This window comes from Neoarius graeffei, chromosome 25, assembly GCF_027579695.1.
Source record: "Neoarius graeffei isolate fNeoGra1 chromosome 25, fNeoGra1.pri, whole genome shotgun sequence".
Classification (NCBI taxonomy): domain Eukaryota; kingdom Metazoa; phylum Chordata; class Actinopteri; order Siluriformes; family Ariidae; genus Neoarius; species Neoarius graeffei.
Genome location: NC_083593.1, coordinates 50204605 through 50223696, shown reverse-complemented (window position 1 = coordinate 50223696; position 19092 = coordinate 50204605). Strand labels below are relative to the sequence as shown.

General features: G+C 42.3%; 1 protein-coding gene across 2 annotated transcripts in view; it reads left to right on the top strand.

Annotated features, from left to right (window-relative positions):
• dhx29 (DEAH (Asp-Glu-Ala-His) box polypeptide 29) overlaps positions 1 to 19092 on the top strand; it is an 85844-nt gene that overhangs the window by 62854 nt on the left and 3898 nt on the right. For both annotated transcript variants that reach the window (XM_060908907.1, XM_060908908.1), the window contains 3 exons: positions 8598 to 8870; positions 8993 to 9124; positions 13038 to 13134. In XM_060908907.1, coding sequence (XP_060764890.1) covers positions 8598 to 8870; positions 8993 to 9124; positions 13038 to 13134 — 502 coding nt within the window. The remainder of the gene's footprint in view (positions 1 to 8597; positions 8871 to 8992; positions 9125 to 13037; positions 13135 to 19092) is intronic.

The following is a 19092-nucleotide window of genomic DNA, read 5'->3' as shown; positions in this document are numbered from 1 at the left end:
TCAGTGGTCTTGTATGTCTTCCATTTTCTAATAATTGCTCCCACAGTTGATTTCTTCACACCAAGCTGCTTACCTATTGCAGATTCAGTCTTCCCAGCCTGGTGCAGGTCTACAATTTTGTTTCTGGTGTCCTTTGACAGCTCTTTGGTCTTGGCCATAGTGGAGTTTGGAGTGTGACTGTTTGAGGTTGTGGACAGGTGTCTTTTTATACTGATAACGAGTTCAAACATGTGCCATTAATACAGGTAACAAGTAGGCTTGCACGGTATACCGGTACCAGTATAGTATCGCGGTACTGAGGCATTTAAAACGGTACTATACTGCATTTGTAAAGTATCGGTACTTGAAAAAGCGCGGCAAACTCACCATGTGACGTCGCGTTGTCACTAGGCTACAGCTGAGTGGAGCAGGAGAGGAGAATGGCTGCTGCACCTGTCAATCCCCTAGTTGACAAACCAGGAGCGCGAAGTGCAATATGGAAGTATTTTGGCTTTACCCCAGATGCGGAAGGCCAACCAATAAACTCAGATGCACCCGTCAAAAAAGTCACAACTTTGCATGTATAACGGCATACGCCTTCAATAGCGGAGAATGCAACATGCAGGCTACCCTTTTCAAATGCAATAGCTCAGTAGCCTAGTTAATAGTTCAATGTGCACTCACAGCGACCAACCACATTTCACATTTTCCAATATTGTACACCTAAAAACTTTGATTCAGTTCGTAATACCCTTGCTCAAAGACGATCAGTAGTCTTTCACAAAACAAATTTAGTGATGTGTCGGAGAACCGGCTCTCTGAAATGACAACGGGAGCAGCGATCGCAGGCTGCTTGTTAGGAGCCGTAGGTGCTGCACTGTCTCTCGCTCCCTCATGCCGTGCGCTGCTGCACGGAGACCAGGAAGGTTTTTTTTCCCCTTCGGTGCCTCATCTCGTCACACTCTCCCATGCGAGAACTCCGCAGATACAACATTGACCAATCGAGTGTAGCTTTCATTTAAAAAGCAGCGGAGGGGAAAATTAGAGAGGGGGAATTTTCTCACACACACTAAGGTTGACTGTATTTGGAAAATAAAGCCATAAATGATACACATTTCATGCCATGTATGCCTATTTTACATTAGAAATTCAGGTTGCATACATTGCATTGTTTGGAGAGAAATTGGGCTAATGAATTAGGATCTGGTTTTTACCTGCTGAATGAATTTTATAGGCTACTCGAGAGGACAACGCCGTCAATAATAAAAATGAAACAATTGAAAAAGTTGTGACAGAGTTTTCTGACATATAGTCTACATATAGTCTTCATGCCGCCACTAACTTTTGATCTGAGCCGACGTTTCAGCAATCTTGATGGTCAAGTGCATAGCGTAACAGCCCTGAGAGCGCGAGGCTATTTTCCCCCATCGCGCGCTTCTGCCCGCGCTTTGAATTTTTAACCACAATCTGAGATGCATTCATGTTTTCACTCCTCCTTTACCAGAAAACACACAATTTGTGCCATTAATAAAGAGATGCAGGTTGTTTCCCTGCCTGCTCTTTTCACGCAATGGCAATAGGGCACATTTCGTTTTCATTTAGGAGGAACACGCGAGCTCGAATATCTGCTAAACTATCTGCTAAACTACTTTCACTGCAGAGCTCTGGTGCTTTTGGTCCAGGGACAGTGCCCCCACCCAGTGCCCCTAATTAGCAAGAGAGGGAGAAGGGTGAGGTTTAAGTTGACAGATGTTGGTGTAAACTGTTTATTGGTTCTCGTTACTCTAGTTTGATTCCTTTTATTTAACTGTTCTAAAATTGCTGTTATTACGATTTTCTATTAATCAAGTCAGTAATGACATTTTCTGCGTTCTCTTTTTTATTTGAAAAAGTATCGAAAAGTATCGAAGTATCGAAATACATTTTTGGTACCGGTACCGGTACCAAAATATTGGTATCGTGACAACACTAGTAACGAGTGGAGGACAGAGGAGCCTCTTAAAGAAGAAGTTACAGGTCTGTGAGAGCCAGAAATCTTGCTTGTTTGTAGGTGACCAAATACTTATTTTACAGAGGAATTTACCAATTAATTCATTAAAAATCCTACAATGTGATTTCCTGGATTCTTTCCCCCCATTCTGTCTCTCATAGTTGAAGTGTACCTATGATGAAAATTACAGGCCTCTCTCATCTTTTTAAGTGGGAGAACTTGCACAATTGGTGGCTGACTAAATACTTTTTTGCCCCACTGTAACATTACTAGAAAAGAAAGATTTCTACATTCTGTTTATTTGGTAAGATTACGCTAAAACATATTTCTGCAAGGACTTCAGATAAGTTAACGTTATTCATGTTAGCGTAACAACGTGTTTACATGCTAACTAACAGCATCCAAGTTAACTAGCTATGTGTAAATGTTAGCCGTGGACAAGGCTACGGCAACGTGGTGGGAAAATCCATAGAAAGTCATTTGACTAAACAGACTGCATAGCTATGTTTGCAATATTATCGCTAGCTCTAAAAGCACAGAGAACTTCGTTGCAAGCTTTCTCTTGGAATAAAACGTTTATATACCTCAATATGCTTCCGCAGGTCGGATGGCGAGTTTTTGTAGGCCGTGATGTGGTTCGTTTTCAGCAAACATTTATAACAAAATGAATTTTTAATCCTTTCAGAAACATGGGTTCCAGGTAAAGGCATGAGTGCGTGTGTTCTCCAGAAGAACCGCCTCCTTCCATTCTAACATCAACTGATCGAGTTCAAACAATGCTGCTGAGAAATCACTGAACTTGATTTTATACAGTCTATGGACGTGACGTGACCCGAGTGATTACTGATTGTTTTTTTCGCAGGTGACACCGAGACAGCCTATCACGTTTTAGAAAAGAAAAGAAAAAACATCCACTTTCAAAGCCGCTTCATAGTAACGAGTAACGAGGAGCTTGATGGAAATGTAGTGGAGTGAAAAGTACGATATTTGTCTTTCAAAAGTAGTGACGTTAAAGTCAGAAGTTTCCAAAAAAAAATAATACTCAAGTAAAGTACAGATACTCAAAAAGTGTACTGAAGTACAGCACTCAAGTAAATGTACTTCGTTACCGTCCACCTCTGATCATCAACAACAAGATGATGTAATGCAGCCTCATGCAAAGCAGCGCTACAGTTACCACACTGTAGTTGATTTATTTCTCTCTTTTGGCAACTATTACAATGTTTACATCTCAATAAACAACACACGATTTTGTAAAATCTGTTTATAGCCATGTGTAATGTTCTAGAACAGGGGTGTCAAACTCAAATACACAGTGGGCCAAAATTTAAAACTTGAACAAAGTCGCGGGCCAACATTGAACAAATGAACCTTTTAATCTGGACCCAAACAAGTTTTGCTTTAACATTGAATATGGAACAAGCAACGCTTATTACTATACAATATACAACCCCAATTCCAAAAAAGTTGGGACAAAGTACAAATTGTAAATAAAAACGGAATGCAATAATTTACAAATCTCAAAAACTGATATTGTATTCACAATAGAACATAGACAACATATCAAATGTCGAAAGTGAGACATTTTGAAATTTCATGCCAAATATTGGCTCATTTGAAATTTCATGACAGCAACACATCTCAAAAAAGTTGGGACAGGGGCAATAAGAGGCTGGAAAAGTTAAAGGTACAAAAAAGGAACAGCTGGAGGACCAAATTGCAACTCATTAGGTCAATTGGCAATAGGTCATTAACATGACTGGGTATAAAAAGAGCATCTTGGAGTGGCAGTGGCTCTCAGAAGTAAAGATGGGAAGAGGATCACCAATCCCCCTAATTCTGCACCGACAAATAGTGGAGCAATATCAGAAAGGAGTTCGACAGTGTAAAATTGCAAAGAGTTTGAACATATCATCATCTACAGTGCATAATATCATCAAAAGATTCAGAGAATCTGGAAGAATCTCTGTGCGTAAGGGTCAAGGCCGGAAAACCATACCGGGTGCCCGTGATCTTCGGGCCCTTAGACGGCACTGCATCACATACAGGCGTGCTTCTGTATTGGAAATCACAAAATGGGCTCAGGAATATTTCCAGAGAACATTATCTGTGAACACAACTCACCGTGCCATCCGCCGTTGCCAGCTAAAACTCTATAGTTCAAAGAAGCCGCATCTAAACATGATCCAGAAGCGCAGACGTCTTCTCTGGGCCAAGGCTCATTTAAAATGGACTGTGGCGAAGTGCAAAACTGTTCTGTGGTCAGACGAATCAAAATTTGAAGTTCTTTATGGAAATCAGGGATGCCGTGTCATTTGGACTAAAGAGGAGAAGGACGATCCGAGTTGTTCTCAGCGCTCAGTTCAGAAGCCTGCATCTCTGATGGTATGGGGTTGCATTAGTGCGTGTGGCATGGGCAGCTTACACATCTGGAAAGACACCATCAATGCTGAAAGGTATATCCAGGTTCTAGAGCAACATATGCTCCCATCCAGACGACGTCTCTTTCAGGGAAGACCTTGCATTTTCCAACATGACAATGCCAAACCACATACTGCATCAATTACAGCATCATGGCTGCGTAGAAGAAGGGTCCGGGTACTGAACTGGCCAGCCTGCAGTCCAGATCTTTCACCCATAGAAAACATTTGGCGCATCATAAAACGGAAGATACGACAAAAAAGACCTAAGACAGTTGAGCAACTAGAATCCTACATTAGACAAGAATGGGTTAACATTCCTATCCCTAAACTTGAGCAACTTGTCTCCTCAGTCCCCAGACGTTTACAGACTGTTGTAAAGAGAAAAGGGGATGTCTCACAGTGGGAAACATGGCCTTGTCCCAACTTTTTTGAGATGTGTTGTCATGAAATTTAAAATCACCTAATTTTTCTCTTTAAATAATACATTTTCTCAGTTTAAACATTTGATATGTCATCTATGCTCTATTCTGAATAAAATATGGAATTTTTAAACTTCCACATCATTGCATTCCGTTTTTATTTACAATTTGTACTTTGTCCCAACTTTTTTGGACTTGGGGTTGTATAACAATAGTGCAGACATGCTAAATCGAATTTCAAATAAAAAAACACATCAATGGCATTCAGGCCCGCCGACGGGGGGGACAAACGGGTATGTTGTCCCGGGCCCAGGAATGGGGGGGGGGCCCAGAACTGGGCTCTCATGAAGTTGCGATTATTTTATTTCATTTCAAAATGTGTTGATTTGGGGGAGAAATGTGCTATATTTGCATTCAATAAATGATTTCTAGATCTTTTGCCTTTATTGTCTTTGAAAAAGGCGTCAAGAACCCCCTACCACCCCTAATGCAAAAATGGTTTGGTCTGACTCTTTGATTAAGGGGAAAAAAACGACATCGTTCGATCATAGTGCTTCGACAATCAGCGTGCGTGCCATTTGCCAACATGCACAAGTCAGGAACACAGAAAAGAAAAGAGAAAAAGGAAGAAACCAAGAGACTCAGGGGCTCACTGCATAAATATTTTAAAAAAGATTCGGATGATGCAGCAGGTACTAGCAAAGGCAATGGGGCAGCTGAGCCAGGTAAGACACAGCCAACTTTTTCCAGCCCCGTAAAGTAACCCCAACCAAGGCACGCGCGGCACGCAATTCATGTTACAAACGAGGGGAGAGCAAGTCACACTGAACACCATATCAAACGCACAGGGCACTGAATCATTTCATAACCACAACGGCTTAATAACATTGTGTTTCATATATCTGATTGAAGCTAAGAATATTCACATTAGCCCGCAATCATATCCCGCCGTTTCTCGAGCGGTGTGTTCTTCTCTGCTTTTCACACTGGACAGTACGCACGCACGCACGCACAACAAAAGTCCGGCGCATTGCATTTCGCACCTGAATAGTTGCAGACTAAGGAAATTTTAAAATGTTAAAACCAGGGCTTTGAACCGGTTCAAGGAACGAAAACGAAAACCGGGAACTTTTTCTATTTCGCATGGAACAGAAACGAAACCAGAAACTTTATTATTTTTTATGTTCCGGAACAGAAACGCTTATTAAAATAATGGTAACCGGTTAATACCGGTTTTTTATTTCGTTCCTCAAAGTTTCCGTAGCCTACAAATAAAAAAGCCATTCTTCTCCTGCGCAAGTTTCTATGACCCGCTGGGGTTCACTTCCTGTGTGACGTTCGCTGATTGAATGGAGAGCGCGGGAAGGTGGACTACTATCACGTCTCCATGTGATAAAGTGAGTAATTGCATTACTGAGTGTCTGAGCAAAGAAGAGCCTGAACGATGCAACCTCCCTATTGGCTGTTTGTAAAAATGTATCAATTGTTGCCCTTCCCACGGGAATCATCGCGGGCTCGAGAGACGAGACCTGACGAGTTAGTTCGCTGGTAGCAGAACAAAATGTCTGGACACAAATCGGGTTTTCAGAAAAGGAAAGAAAATAAACGGAGGGTTGAAAATACAAAAAAGGAGGCAGAAAATGCAAAACGAGTTTTAAGGTAGGACAAATGGTTACTTTTTAAGGCAGCCCGCCGTGGCTGCAGGCTTTCAGTTGCGTCATTTGAATGGTTACTTTTCTGAGGCAGCCCGCCGTGGCTGCCTGCAGGCTTATTTATTATAGCCCATTTAGTTAAAATAGTTGATATAAAATGTTTATAGTTATGTGATGGTTGTCCTGATTTAGACTGGTGTTTTGTTTTTTGTTTTTTTTGTTTTTGGGGGGGGGGTTTGCGCGATGTTGCACCCGGGTCCAGATTAGGGCAGAACCGGCCCTGGCTACATTTCAGGTGTAGTTTGTTTTATGAATGTATGTACTTGCATAGATGTGTACTTGGTCTTCCAATATGGCGCCTAACAAAATCTCGCGGCGCGGTGACGTCATGCGGTAGCCCTCTATAGGGCCTGACTAGCCTTTGGTAACACACTAAACGAATTATCTTTCATTTTTGGCACTTTTTCTGTTTGTGTAGATGGGAAGACATACTGAGAATCCAAATCGCCAACATTTGAAATAATAATTGTTTTGAATTATTTCTTGTCTTATTTAATGAAGGTTGTAATAGAATTAGCCTACATTTGGCTTAAGCTGGATGAGACAGAGACATAATTTTATAGCCATTTGTTAAACAGCTGACAGGGAACGTAATTAACCGTTCCGGGAACGAAATTTTTTTGTTCTAACCGGTTCGGGAACGTCTATTTAATGGTGGAACCCAAAACCGGAAATGTTAAAATTCCATTTCTGTTCGGAACGAACCAATAGGAAAAAAATTCTGGTTCAAAGCCCTGGTTAAAACTGTAAAAATGTTGAAATGCTAAAATGAAATGGTTGTTGACCGGTTGAATGGTTTTTGAATACCTGTCATTTAAGGGTTGGAGTGAGTAGAGACTGGGATAAGAGAGGTGTGTGTGTGTGTGTGTGTGTGGGGGGGGGGGGGGGGGGGGGGGGGGGGGGTTTGGCCGGGGGGGCCCATTCAGAGCATTTTGTCCCGGGCCCAGCCAAAGCTGTCAGCGGCCCTGATGGCATTAATTTATTAAATGAAATTTAAATAAAAATCGTATGCCTCTTTTTTTTTTTCTATTTGCAGCCTTCTGATTTTTTTTTTTTTTTAAAGATTTTTTTTGGGGGGCTTTTTTCACCTTTATTGGATAGGACAGTGTAGAGACAGGAAATGAGCGGGAGAGAGAGACAGGGAGGGATCGGGAAATGACCTCAGGTCGGAATCGAACCCGGGTCCCCGGATTTATGGTATGGCGCCTTATCCACCTGAGCCCCGGAGTGCTCCGGCCGAGGTTCCCCTCAAATTAAGCAGCGCGCTCCGGCTTGCTCCCGGAGTGCTCTGGCCGAGGTTCCGGAGCACGCTCTGGCCGAGGTTCCCTTCAAATTAAGCAGCGCACTCCGGCTTGCTCCGGAGCAAGCCGGAGCGCGCTGCTTAATTTGAGGGGGAGCAAGCCGGAACGCGCTCCGGAACCTCGGCCGGAGCACTCCTGGAGCAAGCCGGAGCGCACTCCGGAACCTCGGACGTTGGCATGTATGTGTATGGCGATGGGTTTTTAACGACATAGGTATACAGATCATGTGGGCCGAAGTCAGGTAAAGACGAGGGCTTCGTGTACTTCCGTACGTCAGTGAGCAATCCTGGTGGAAGCAGGTAAACGTCGTTCTCTAAGCCTGCTAACCTCAATTTTTGCAAATACCTCTCCCTCTGCTCGCCCTGTAAATGCCCTACATCGCTGGATAGTGAAGGTGTTTTCTGCATCTCGCTCCTTTTTCTTTTATGTTTTTCGTTTGTCGCCTTCCTCGCATTCAAACTGATTCGAGCCGAAGTCCACTTCATGTCCAAAATGGCGGTCGCGTTTACAAAGGTCACGTGACTGAAAAGGGTCTATACTGAAGACTTTCCCATGGTGCAAAACTTGCGTTTATAAAGCACTGAAACTGGAGACTCCTTCCATGGATGTTTAAATAAATAAATAAATGTATCCTTACAGAAAACCGTATTACAAAAGTGTAGTTTATATACCACATCCCAAAGCACAAAGTAATATAAATAACACAAGATAACTATAGTGCATGGTCAGTGCTAGTCTTTATAACGTGTGCTTTTCTTTGTCATCGTGTTCAGAGCGTGAAGCAGGAACTCATCCGGATGGTGCAGCAGACCGGTCTGAGCAGCGCCTCTCTACCCTCGTTCTCCAAACAGGAAGTGCCGGTTGTAGTGGCCGTCCTGAGCGCAGGTGTATATGATAACGTAGGGCGTATACTCCCTGTACCCTCCGTCATCCCTGAGGAGCGTGTCGCCTGTATGGTGGAGACGCTGCAGGGAAAGGCGCAGGTCCATCCATCCTCCGTTAACCGTAACCTCCAGACACATGGCTGGCTGCTTTATCAGGAGAAGGTAGGAGAGTGTGAAAGGCTAATTACTAAATGCATGGCAGCACAGTAAGTCTAAAAATGGGCTTTTAAGATATTGAATAATAGTTCTTTGAAATTGGAATTTGGACTTCTTTTGTCTCTCAGGTGAAATACTCAAAGGTGTATTTGCGCGACACCACCCTCACGTCTCCGTTCCCCATCCTGCTCTTTGGAGGTGACATCGATGTTCAACACCGGGACAGACTCGTCTCTGTGGACGGATGGATTCACTTCCAGGTTCGACTGCGCTTGCTTGCTTTTCTCAACGAGTCACTGTATTTTCAGTTCAGTTTGTGTACAGCAGGGACACCAGGGGACGCTGTCTCGCCGCTCAACAACTCCTCCCATTTGTAAAGGTGTCTAATTTCAGACTCCTAAGTGGCGTGACAGGAAAAAGTTCACTCTGTCATCAGGAGATGCCACAGCCGTCCATGATCCAGTTCAAAAAAGCTAAATTGGCCTTCGGGTGTCCTGTTGGTCGGAGAGACAGCATTAGTTTCCTGTCAATCATGGCAACTTTAGCCAGTGACGGGCGTCTGTGAGCTAAAAAAAAAAAGAGGGTGGATAGCACTGTCCTCCCAGTGTGTTGTGCTACCTTGTGATGCAACAGAAGTGGCTTGGCGGAAGTTGGTGTGATCAGTGATAGTTGGTGGGAATGGTTAAATGACCAAAATCAGGAGAAAATTGGGTCTATATTTAAAAAAAAAAAAGGCGTAAACAGTGAATAAAAAACGCCGCCATCTTTTATTAATTCAAATTTCCTTGTACAGTGATTTTATCTTGACAGGAAGCAGACTTGAAAGGGAACATATCCTCTTTGGGTGAAACTCCATAGTGGGATTCTTATCATCACTACCCATTATCCATCTTAAAAAACTGTTAGTCAGTGAAAGCTGTCTAGATTTAAAGGAGAACTGAAGGCAAATTTTTTACAACCCCGATTCCAAAAAAGTTGGGACAAAGTACAAATTGTAAATAAAAACGGAATGCAATAATTTACAAATCTCAAAAACTGATATTGTATTCACAATAGAACATAGACAACATATCAAATGTCGAAAGTGAGACATTTTGAAATTTCATGCCAAATATTGGCTCATTTGAAATTTCATGACAGCAACACATCTCAGAAAAGTTGGGACAGGGGCAATAAGAGGCTGGAAAAGTTAAAGGTACAAAAAAGGAACAGCTGGAGGACCAAATTGCAACTCATTAGGTCAATTGGCAATAGGTCATTAACATGACTGGGTATAAAAAGAGCATCTTGGCGTGGCAGCGGCTCTCAGAAGTAAAGATGGGAAGAGGATCACCAATCCCCCTAATTCTGCGCCGACAAATAGTGGAGCAATATCAGAAAGGAGTTCGACAGTGTAAAATTGCAAAGAGTTTGAACATATCATCATCTACAGTGCATAATATCATCAAAAGATTCCGAGAATCTGGAAGAATCTCTGCGCGTAAGGGTCAAGGCCGGAAAACCATACTGGGTGCCCGTGATCTTCGGGCCCTTAGACGGCACTGCATCACATACAGGCATGCTTCTGTATTGGAAATCACAAAATGGGCTCAGGAATATTTCCAGAGAACATTATCTGTGAACACAATTCACCGTGCCATCCGCCGTTGCCAGCTAAAACTCTATAGTTCAAAGAAGAAGCCGTATCTAAACATGATCCAGAAGCGCAGACGTCTTCTCTGGGCCAAGGCTCATTTAAAATGGACTGTGGCAAAGTGGAAAACTGTTCTGTGGTCAGATGAATCAAAATTTGAAGTTCTTTATGGAAATCAGGGACGCCGTGTCATTCGGACTAAAGAGGAGAAGGACGACCCAAGTTGTTATCAGCGCTCAGTTCAGAAGCCTGCATCTCTGATGGTATGGGGTTGCATTAGTGCGTGTGGCATGGGCAGCTTACACATCTGGAAAGACAGCATCAATGCTGAAAGGTATATCCAGGTTCTAAAGCAACATATGCTCCCATCTAGACGACGTCTCTTTCAGGGAAGACCTTGGATTTTCCAACATGACAATGCCAAACCACATACTGCATCAATTACAGCATCATGGCTGCGTAGAAGAAGGGTCCGGGTACTGAACTGGCCAGCCTGCAGTCCAGATCTTTCACCCATAGAAAACATTTGGCGCATCATAAAACGGAAGATACGACAAAAAAGACCTAAGACAGTTGAGCAACTAGAATCCTACATTAGACAAGATGGGTTAACATTCCTATCCCTAAACTTGAGCAACTTGTCTCCTCAGTCCCCAGGCGTTTACAGACTGTTGTAAAGAGAAAAGGGGATGTCTCACAGTGGTAAACATGGCCTTGTCCCAACTTATTTGAGATACGTTGTTGTCATGAAATTTAAAATCACCTAATTTTTCTCTTTAAATGATACATTTTCTCAGTTTAAACATTTGATATGTCATCTATGTTCTATTCTGAATAAAATATGGAATTTTTAAACTTCCACATCATTGCATTCCGTTTTTATGTACAATTTGTACTTTGTCCCAACTTTTTTGGACTTGGGGTTGTATTATCAAAATTCAATTTATCTCATTTTATTAAATACAGGAATGCATTTTTGATCGCTATTGTGTCACTGCTATAGCAAGTTATGAGCAGTGTTGGGCACGCTACTTTCAAAAAGTAATTAGTTATAGTTGCTAGTTACTTTTCCCAAAAAGTAACTGAGTTAGTAACGGAGTTACTTTGTCATAAAAGTAACTAATTACCAGGGAAAGTAATTATTCCGTTACATTTTGTGTTCCCCCCCCCCCCCCCCCCCCCCCCCCCCCCCAAAAAAAAAAAAAAATCAAATTCAATTAGTGTAATCATAATAAAAGTGAATGTTAAATGTGTTTAATGACTGAAATGGACACTTAACAGAACCAATTAGTAACGCTATCTACACTATATTAATATTTTTGTGGGACAATGTGAGATAAGACATCTATCAAATTTAATATATTTTTGTAGTTATTAAAATTATGTTACTAATTACTGGCCACTGACGAGGACAAACGCTTTGTTCCTTGACATAATGTGCATTGCACGTACACATTTTTGCCTTTTATTTCAAGTAATGAAAAGTAATGGCTGTATTTCCAATGTGAAAGCGCAGTGCTGGGCTGACCGCTCGCCATCGCTGTGTCTTCTGATTGAAAGTGTGCGCAGTAGTGCAGTAGGCGGAGCCTACCTACGTATGCTGTCTAAATCTACTCTGATTGGCTGACTATGCCGTTGTCTCGCATCTCCCCGCCCCACATTAAAGCAGAGTAAAGAAAGGCTGAACGAGCAGCGTGCCAGATGAGAACAGCTTTAATAAAGTAACGCATAATATTTTATTGTAAGTAACGGGAACGGCGTTATAACGATGTAAAAAGTAATGAGTTAGATTACTCGTTACTAAGAAAAAGTAACGCTGTTAGTAACGCCGTTTATTTCTAACGCCGTTATTCCCATCACTGGTTATGAGTGTTTGAAATACGCTCTGTAATATATCAGTCCATATGTCAAAGCAATGGCCGTAAACGAGATTCATTGAGACCTGTGCGAGACGTTGTAGGACGGAAGTAAAACGTACAGCGGAAATCAAAGTGACCAACATCTGCCAACGTTGTCAAAAGACGCGCGCGCCCTGTTTCGAATGCTGACGTAATCAAGCCGGAAGGAAGTTTTGTTTGTTTTGATAGCAATCGGGAAAGTTTGAAAAAAGTAGGCAGTGATCGCCATTTAAACTCGTTTTTGTGCAATATTTCGTTTGGAAAACAGTTTTCAAAATGGCGGCACTGACACCCGGCTGACACTTCACGTTTCGAAGTCTCGCACGAGTCTCGTGAAGATCGTGCGGATGAGCGACGCCTGCCGTGGACCAAACGAACTAAATTCAACACGGCTAAAAACCGAATAGGCCGATAAGTATAATATTTAATTGCAGTTAGTCACGATATAAGGTTACTAAAACCGAAAACGTAACTGAATAACACGTTAATTAAGAAATAAAGCAAGTTTAAAAATGACTTCAGTTCTCTTTTAATAAAGCAATAATAATTATTATTTTAATACTAGGGATTGCATCAGATTGAATTTAAATAAATTGCACTATATGACAAAAATTGTGTTGCTATATTGATTTTCCTATCAAGGCCCCGGTCCGGATCGGTGTGATCTTCAAACACCTGCGTCAGCTCCTTGACTCGCTGTTGGAGAGAAAGCTGGCGAACCCTAAACTCAGCCTGGAAGGTACGTCACATCTACACTGTGAGGCCTGGTGTTGAAGTGATGCTGGGTTTTGTTTGATGTGTTTGAGAGTCCTTGTGTTCGCAAGGCAGCTCTCTTACAGACTGGAGGCTCTCGGGAAAGAAGAGGTGTGTCCATGTTTAGTCACATTAAGGCCCCGCCCACATTTGCATCCGAACACGATCATAAATGAATTAGCTAGCCTGTTAAGGTGATGATACGCGGGGCAACTAATTAGAGCAACAGACAATTAGCAACAACCAATCAGAAAAGAGCAAATCTATTCCCAGGGAGAATTAACATTATCCCTACATAGCTAGCGATAACTTTCAGTTTAGTATGCTAGCAAAAACCAGCGCTAGTTCACTAAATCCCATTCAATCTCTTTGGAGCGGTGGCTAGTTAACGGCAGTTTACACTTGGCTGAAAAAATCGATGTCTTAATTAAAACCTGAGCCCATAAAGATGTCTGTTGGTTTTCTAAGCATTTGATGAGGTAAATTCACCATTTTGGGTTTACACATAACAACTTAGCGGCATCTAAAGATATACGTTTTCTCTCTTTTTCTTCTCTCCGCTGCCGGAGACACCGCCATCTTTGTTGAAAATTTCAGAAGCTCTCAGATGGTCATGTGATTCGCTGCTAGCACTCTGATTGGATGGTCTTAAAGGTCATAGGCAAGGGTCGGAGGTGAAACGTAGAATATCAACTTTATTGTCTAGAAGAACGACCCAAAAAGCGAATTCAATCTTCCTAGTGTCTAATTTGCACCCTGAAATTGAATAAAACGGTTAAATATACTGTTTTGCCCAATTTCCGAAGGTTTGTTTACATCTCACTTATGCGCACTTTCACCGCCAGGGAACCGTCGTCATGACGTCATTTAAGCCAAACAGACTGGGAGCAGTTCTGTGTTTACCTGCGAACCGAGCACACGTGTACGGACTTTGGTCGTGAGAGGTTGTGTAAAATGTCTGAAAGCGATAACGATTTTGAAGTAGGAACTCTCCAAGTTAAATATCGAGAGGTGAAACCATACATGTATGAAGCTATGTGCGTTGTGAAGCAATCGGTGAATGTGGCTCACTGGTTTGACCGTGCGGCCTCGGAATCGGACAGCGACTCGGCCGACTCTGATCGCAGTGACCCCGGACCTCAACAAGACTCGCGCCCAAACGATTTATCCTGGTAGTTATGATAAATTCTTACTTTCGTCGTAATGCTAAATAAAAGCCCTTTTGAAGAATAATTAAACCGCCCTCCCTAGTGCATATATGGAACGATTACTGGACAGTGCGCCGGTAGGCCACATTAGCCTGCCATCCGTGACATTATACTATTTATAGCCGACTCTAATTGAGGAAATATCCCTTTGTCTCATTTCCACAATTATTGTACAGGATCCCTCAGGATTCTTGACTTGTCAATTGCAAGCAAAAGTAAAAATGCTTATCTCCAATCTTCTCCTTTTTGCTTGAGCGTTGCTGCTCTGTTTCTTCTTTGACTGCTTGAATTTGTTTCATGCGCACAATCCACTCTCTCTGCCTCGTCTCCTCTTCCTGAAAAAGCCAACCCTCTCGCTGTACCGCTTCTCCTTTTTCGGAAAAAGCCAACCCTCTGGCTTCACACGCACAATCCACTCTCTCTGCCTCGCCTCCTCTTTCGGAAAAAGCCAACCCACTCGCCCCGCCTCTTCTCCTTTTTCGGAAAAAGCCGACCCTCTCGCTCTGCCTCTTCTCCTTTTTCAGAAAAAGCCAACCCACTCACTCCACCTCTTCTCCTTTTTCGGAAAAAGCCAATCCTCTCGCTCCGCCTCTTCTCCTCTTTCAGGAAAAAGCCAGTCCACTCTCTCTGCCTCTTCTCCTCTTTCAGGAAAAAGCCAACCCACTCGCCCCGCCTCTTCTCCTTTTTCGGAAAAAGCCGACCCTCTCACTCTGCCTCTTCTCCTTTTTCGGAAAAAGCCAACCCTCTGGCTTCACACGCACAATCCACTCTCTCTGCCTCGCCTCCTCTTTCGGAAAAAGCCAACCCACTCGCCCCGCCTCTTCTCCTTTTTCGGAAAAAGCCAATCCTCTCGCTCCGCCTCTTCTCCTCTTTCAGGAAAAAGCCAGTCCACTCTCTCTGCCTCTTCTCCTCTTTCAGGAAAAAGCCAACCCACTCGCCCCGCCTCTTCTCCTTTTTCGGAAAAAGCCGACCCTCTCGCTCTGCCTCTTCTCCTTTTTCGGAAAAAGCCAACCCACTCACTCCACCTCTTCTCCTTTTTCGGAAAAAGCCAATCCTCTCGCTCCGCCTCTTCTCCTCTTTCAGGAAAAAGCCAGTCCACTCTCTCTGCCTCTTCTCCTCTTTCAGGAAAAAGCCAACCCACTCGCCCCGCCTCTTCTCCTTTTTCGGAAAAAGCCGACCCTCTCACTCTGCCTCTTCTCCTTTTTTGGAAAAAGCCAACCCACTCACTCCACCTCTTCTCCTTTTTCGGAAAAAGCCAATCCTCTCGCTCCGCCTCTTCTCCTCTTTCAGGAAAAAGCCAGTCCACTCTCTCTGCCTCTTCTCCTCTTTCAGGAAAAAGCCAACCCACTCGCCCCGCCTCTTCTCCTTTTTCGGAAAAAGCCGACCCTCTCGCTCCGCCTCTTCTCCTCTTTCAGGAAAAAGCCAATCCACTCTCTCTGCCTCTTCTCCTCTATCGGAAAAAGGTAAAAACTTCTTCCTGAACCGGTCCCGTTGTTACAGTTCACTGCACAACAATAAGGCATGGGGTTTTTCCTTTGGAAATTCCTGAACGCACGTCTGCACTCAAGCCGAACGGCAATGCAAGTAAACGGAAGTGGACTCAACTCAAGCGGTTTGTTTGGCTTAAATGACGTCACGCGCCGAGTGGTCACGAAACTAGCCGAACAGAAATTCGCCGCGATCTGCGCTAACTTATTTTAATTATTACTTATTAACAATACTTCTTGGGACCAGAAGAAAATTACAGAGGGTTTTTTAACATATAAAGTTTCAAATGTGCATAAAATTAAAACCGTTGCCTATGAGCTTTAATAATAAAAAGTTGCCCAAAACGATCAAATTGTTCAGATAGAAATTATGTTGCCCAATCTTAATGGGAAAGTGACGAAGCGCAGTTGCCCGGCAACATTGCCCAAAAAGTTGCCCCGTGTATCATCACCTTTAGGCAGTGCTGATCAATCTGATGCTTGGGTTGCTCTGAAATCTACACGCTAACATAATTTAAGCCCAATATGTGAGAAGCTAGTTATATAGTTATTTAGTTAAGTACTTAAATAATGACTAATGAAAATAAGTGAATATACAAATGACCAGTATGGTTCAAAAAGCGCCATTTAAAAAAAAAATAAATCAAGTTCCTGCCGAAATAAGCTTGGCATTTGATCACTATTCAAAGTTTCAAAATCAGTTTTATGCAAAACACAATATCCCCTTTCTTTCCAAACCACAACGAACACCACGACTGATATTCTGCAGAACCTGATATTTCTGCTTGATCAATCACAGTGCACGATTCAAATACAGAAGCAGTAATAGCAGCTCCCACTGACTGTCAACATCGCAGAGAATCCCCGTCTTTGAGTGAGATTTTTTTTTTAATGAAATAAATGAATAACTTTGAAGTAATCAAACTTTATCTTGATGTTTCATATTATTATTCCAGTAAAGAATGTGCTCCAATGTTATTTTTTCACTTTGAGCACCTGGTTCCTCCTGGGATCAAGATATGCCACGTGTATGTGTGTGTATATTTTATATATATATATATATATATATATATATATATATATATATATATATATATAGGTCCGTCTCAGAAACCGGTCTCTCATTTGGGACATTATGGTCAAAAAATACATTTTCTAATTTCACTATTTTTTTTTTTGCATTTCCCTAACACTCACTGTTTCCTTTGTCATGTTTAATAAGAATAAAGATAGTATCTTGCTTTATCTGGCCTCCACTGTGGAAAATTGTTTTTGATTACAATTTAAATGTTTTTGTAAAATTGATTTCCATATAAAATAACTACATCATGAAGAATTAAAGCCTCTCCTTCACAGATGAGTGAAAATATTGAATAAATTTCCTCTTTTTGATTGCTTGGGTTAAAAATGCCAAGTTATGATGACCGAATTGATTATTCACTTAAATATGAATAATATGATACATTTTGGGGATTTGATATGGCGAAATAGGACACAATGGAAAAATCAAGAACGCACCGGAAAGATGAGAATAACGGCGGTGGTAAAAGAACAGCGACTGTACCGGCTGAAGGTCGCGCGGGTCTCTGCTGCGGCGCGCGAGCAACGGGACATCACTACCGCACCGGACGGAGCGGGGGCGGGGCAAAATGACTGGCCGTAGAGTCTATCAAAAGTTCGATCTAAATTGACCATGGTTGCAAAATATTGGCCAAAAATACACAAACACTACGAAATATGAAAGATGAAAAAGAAACATTCTATTGCCTTATACTGCAAGACTGAAACAAAATAAAACCGTCAAAACTCACCTTTTCAGTGATAACATCCGAACAGATCACCCGCGTAACAGAAAGACCGCAAATGGAAGCACGATCAGCTTCTAACTGTTGGAGTGGAAAATTCCATTCTACACATGCAAATTGTTAATGTGTGTCCTTCCCCGCACACAAATAACACGCTACGGTAAAAAACAGACCACAACTCATTTTATAGCTCAGAAATTCATACAAGACCAGCTACCATCGTAACATATTCTGTAAGAAACATATTCTATACCTAACTTTCAGCTTTCGTTTTAAAAAACAAAATCGCAGATTTATAACTAAATTTTTATACGGCGTAGTGATTTTAAGTTACTGCTTTTGGTGAGGTAGTGACCTTGACCCTGAGGCTTTCCGTTTAGATCAAAACACACGACCATATTGGTTTTGGGTTTGCGGAAAATGGAGTTACAACGGTGATCAAATATTTTGCGTGATGTTTTATTACGGTTATGATTATTCTGTGAGCGCACCGATCCTTAGGTGGATAAAGTTACAACTTAAAATACAATTAGTGATAACTGTAGACTTTTCAGTGGACTACAACCTTTTTAAGGGAATGCGATGTTGTCAACCATTTATCATGTCCCAGATCAAGCCGCCATTTTTCCACAAATTTGCAGAATTTTTGCCAAATTCTGAATAGAGTATTCACATCAAAGATTTAGTTTTATCTGTATTATTTCTTTCATCATTTTATTTCAAATTAAAACCAACATCACCATTCAAAACCGTATAGTTTATTGACTGTGAGTATATTTAGGGGTACCCCCACAGTACCCAGTTTCTGAGACATATATATATATATACACACAGTACTGTCCAAAAGTCTTGGCCCCCAATTTTTTTTTTCCATACAAACTTCGTTATAGATTTCTGTTTTATGACTTCGACATTGGGCGGCACGGTGGTGTAGTGGTTAGCGCTGTCGCCTCACAGCAAGAAGGTCCGGGTTCGAGCCCCGCGGCCGGCGAGGGCCCTTCTGTGCGGAGTTTGCATGTTCTCCCCGTGTCCGCGTGGGTTTCCTCCGGGTGCTCCGGTTTCCCCCACAGTCCAAAGACATGCAGGTTAGGTTAACTGGTGACTCTAAATTGAGCGTAGGTGTGAATGTGAGTGTGAATGGTTGTCTGTGTCTATGTGTCAGCCCTGTGATGACCTGGCGACTTGTCCAGGGTGTACCCCGCCTTTCGCCCGTAGTCAGCTGGGATAGGCTCCAGCTTGCCTGCGACCCTGTAGAACAGGATACAGCGGCTACAGATAATGAGATGAGATGAGAGATGAGACTTCGACATTATCGAGTCACAACATTACAAAAACATTTTCGAGTTCCAAATGTTCGTTTGTTTTCCAGCACAAAATTAAATGTTACAGAAGAAAAAAGAAGTTTGTATCTGAGCAGCGTATTCCATAATAGAGCACTTTTCAG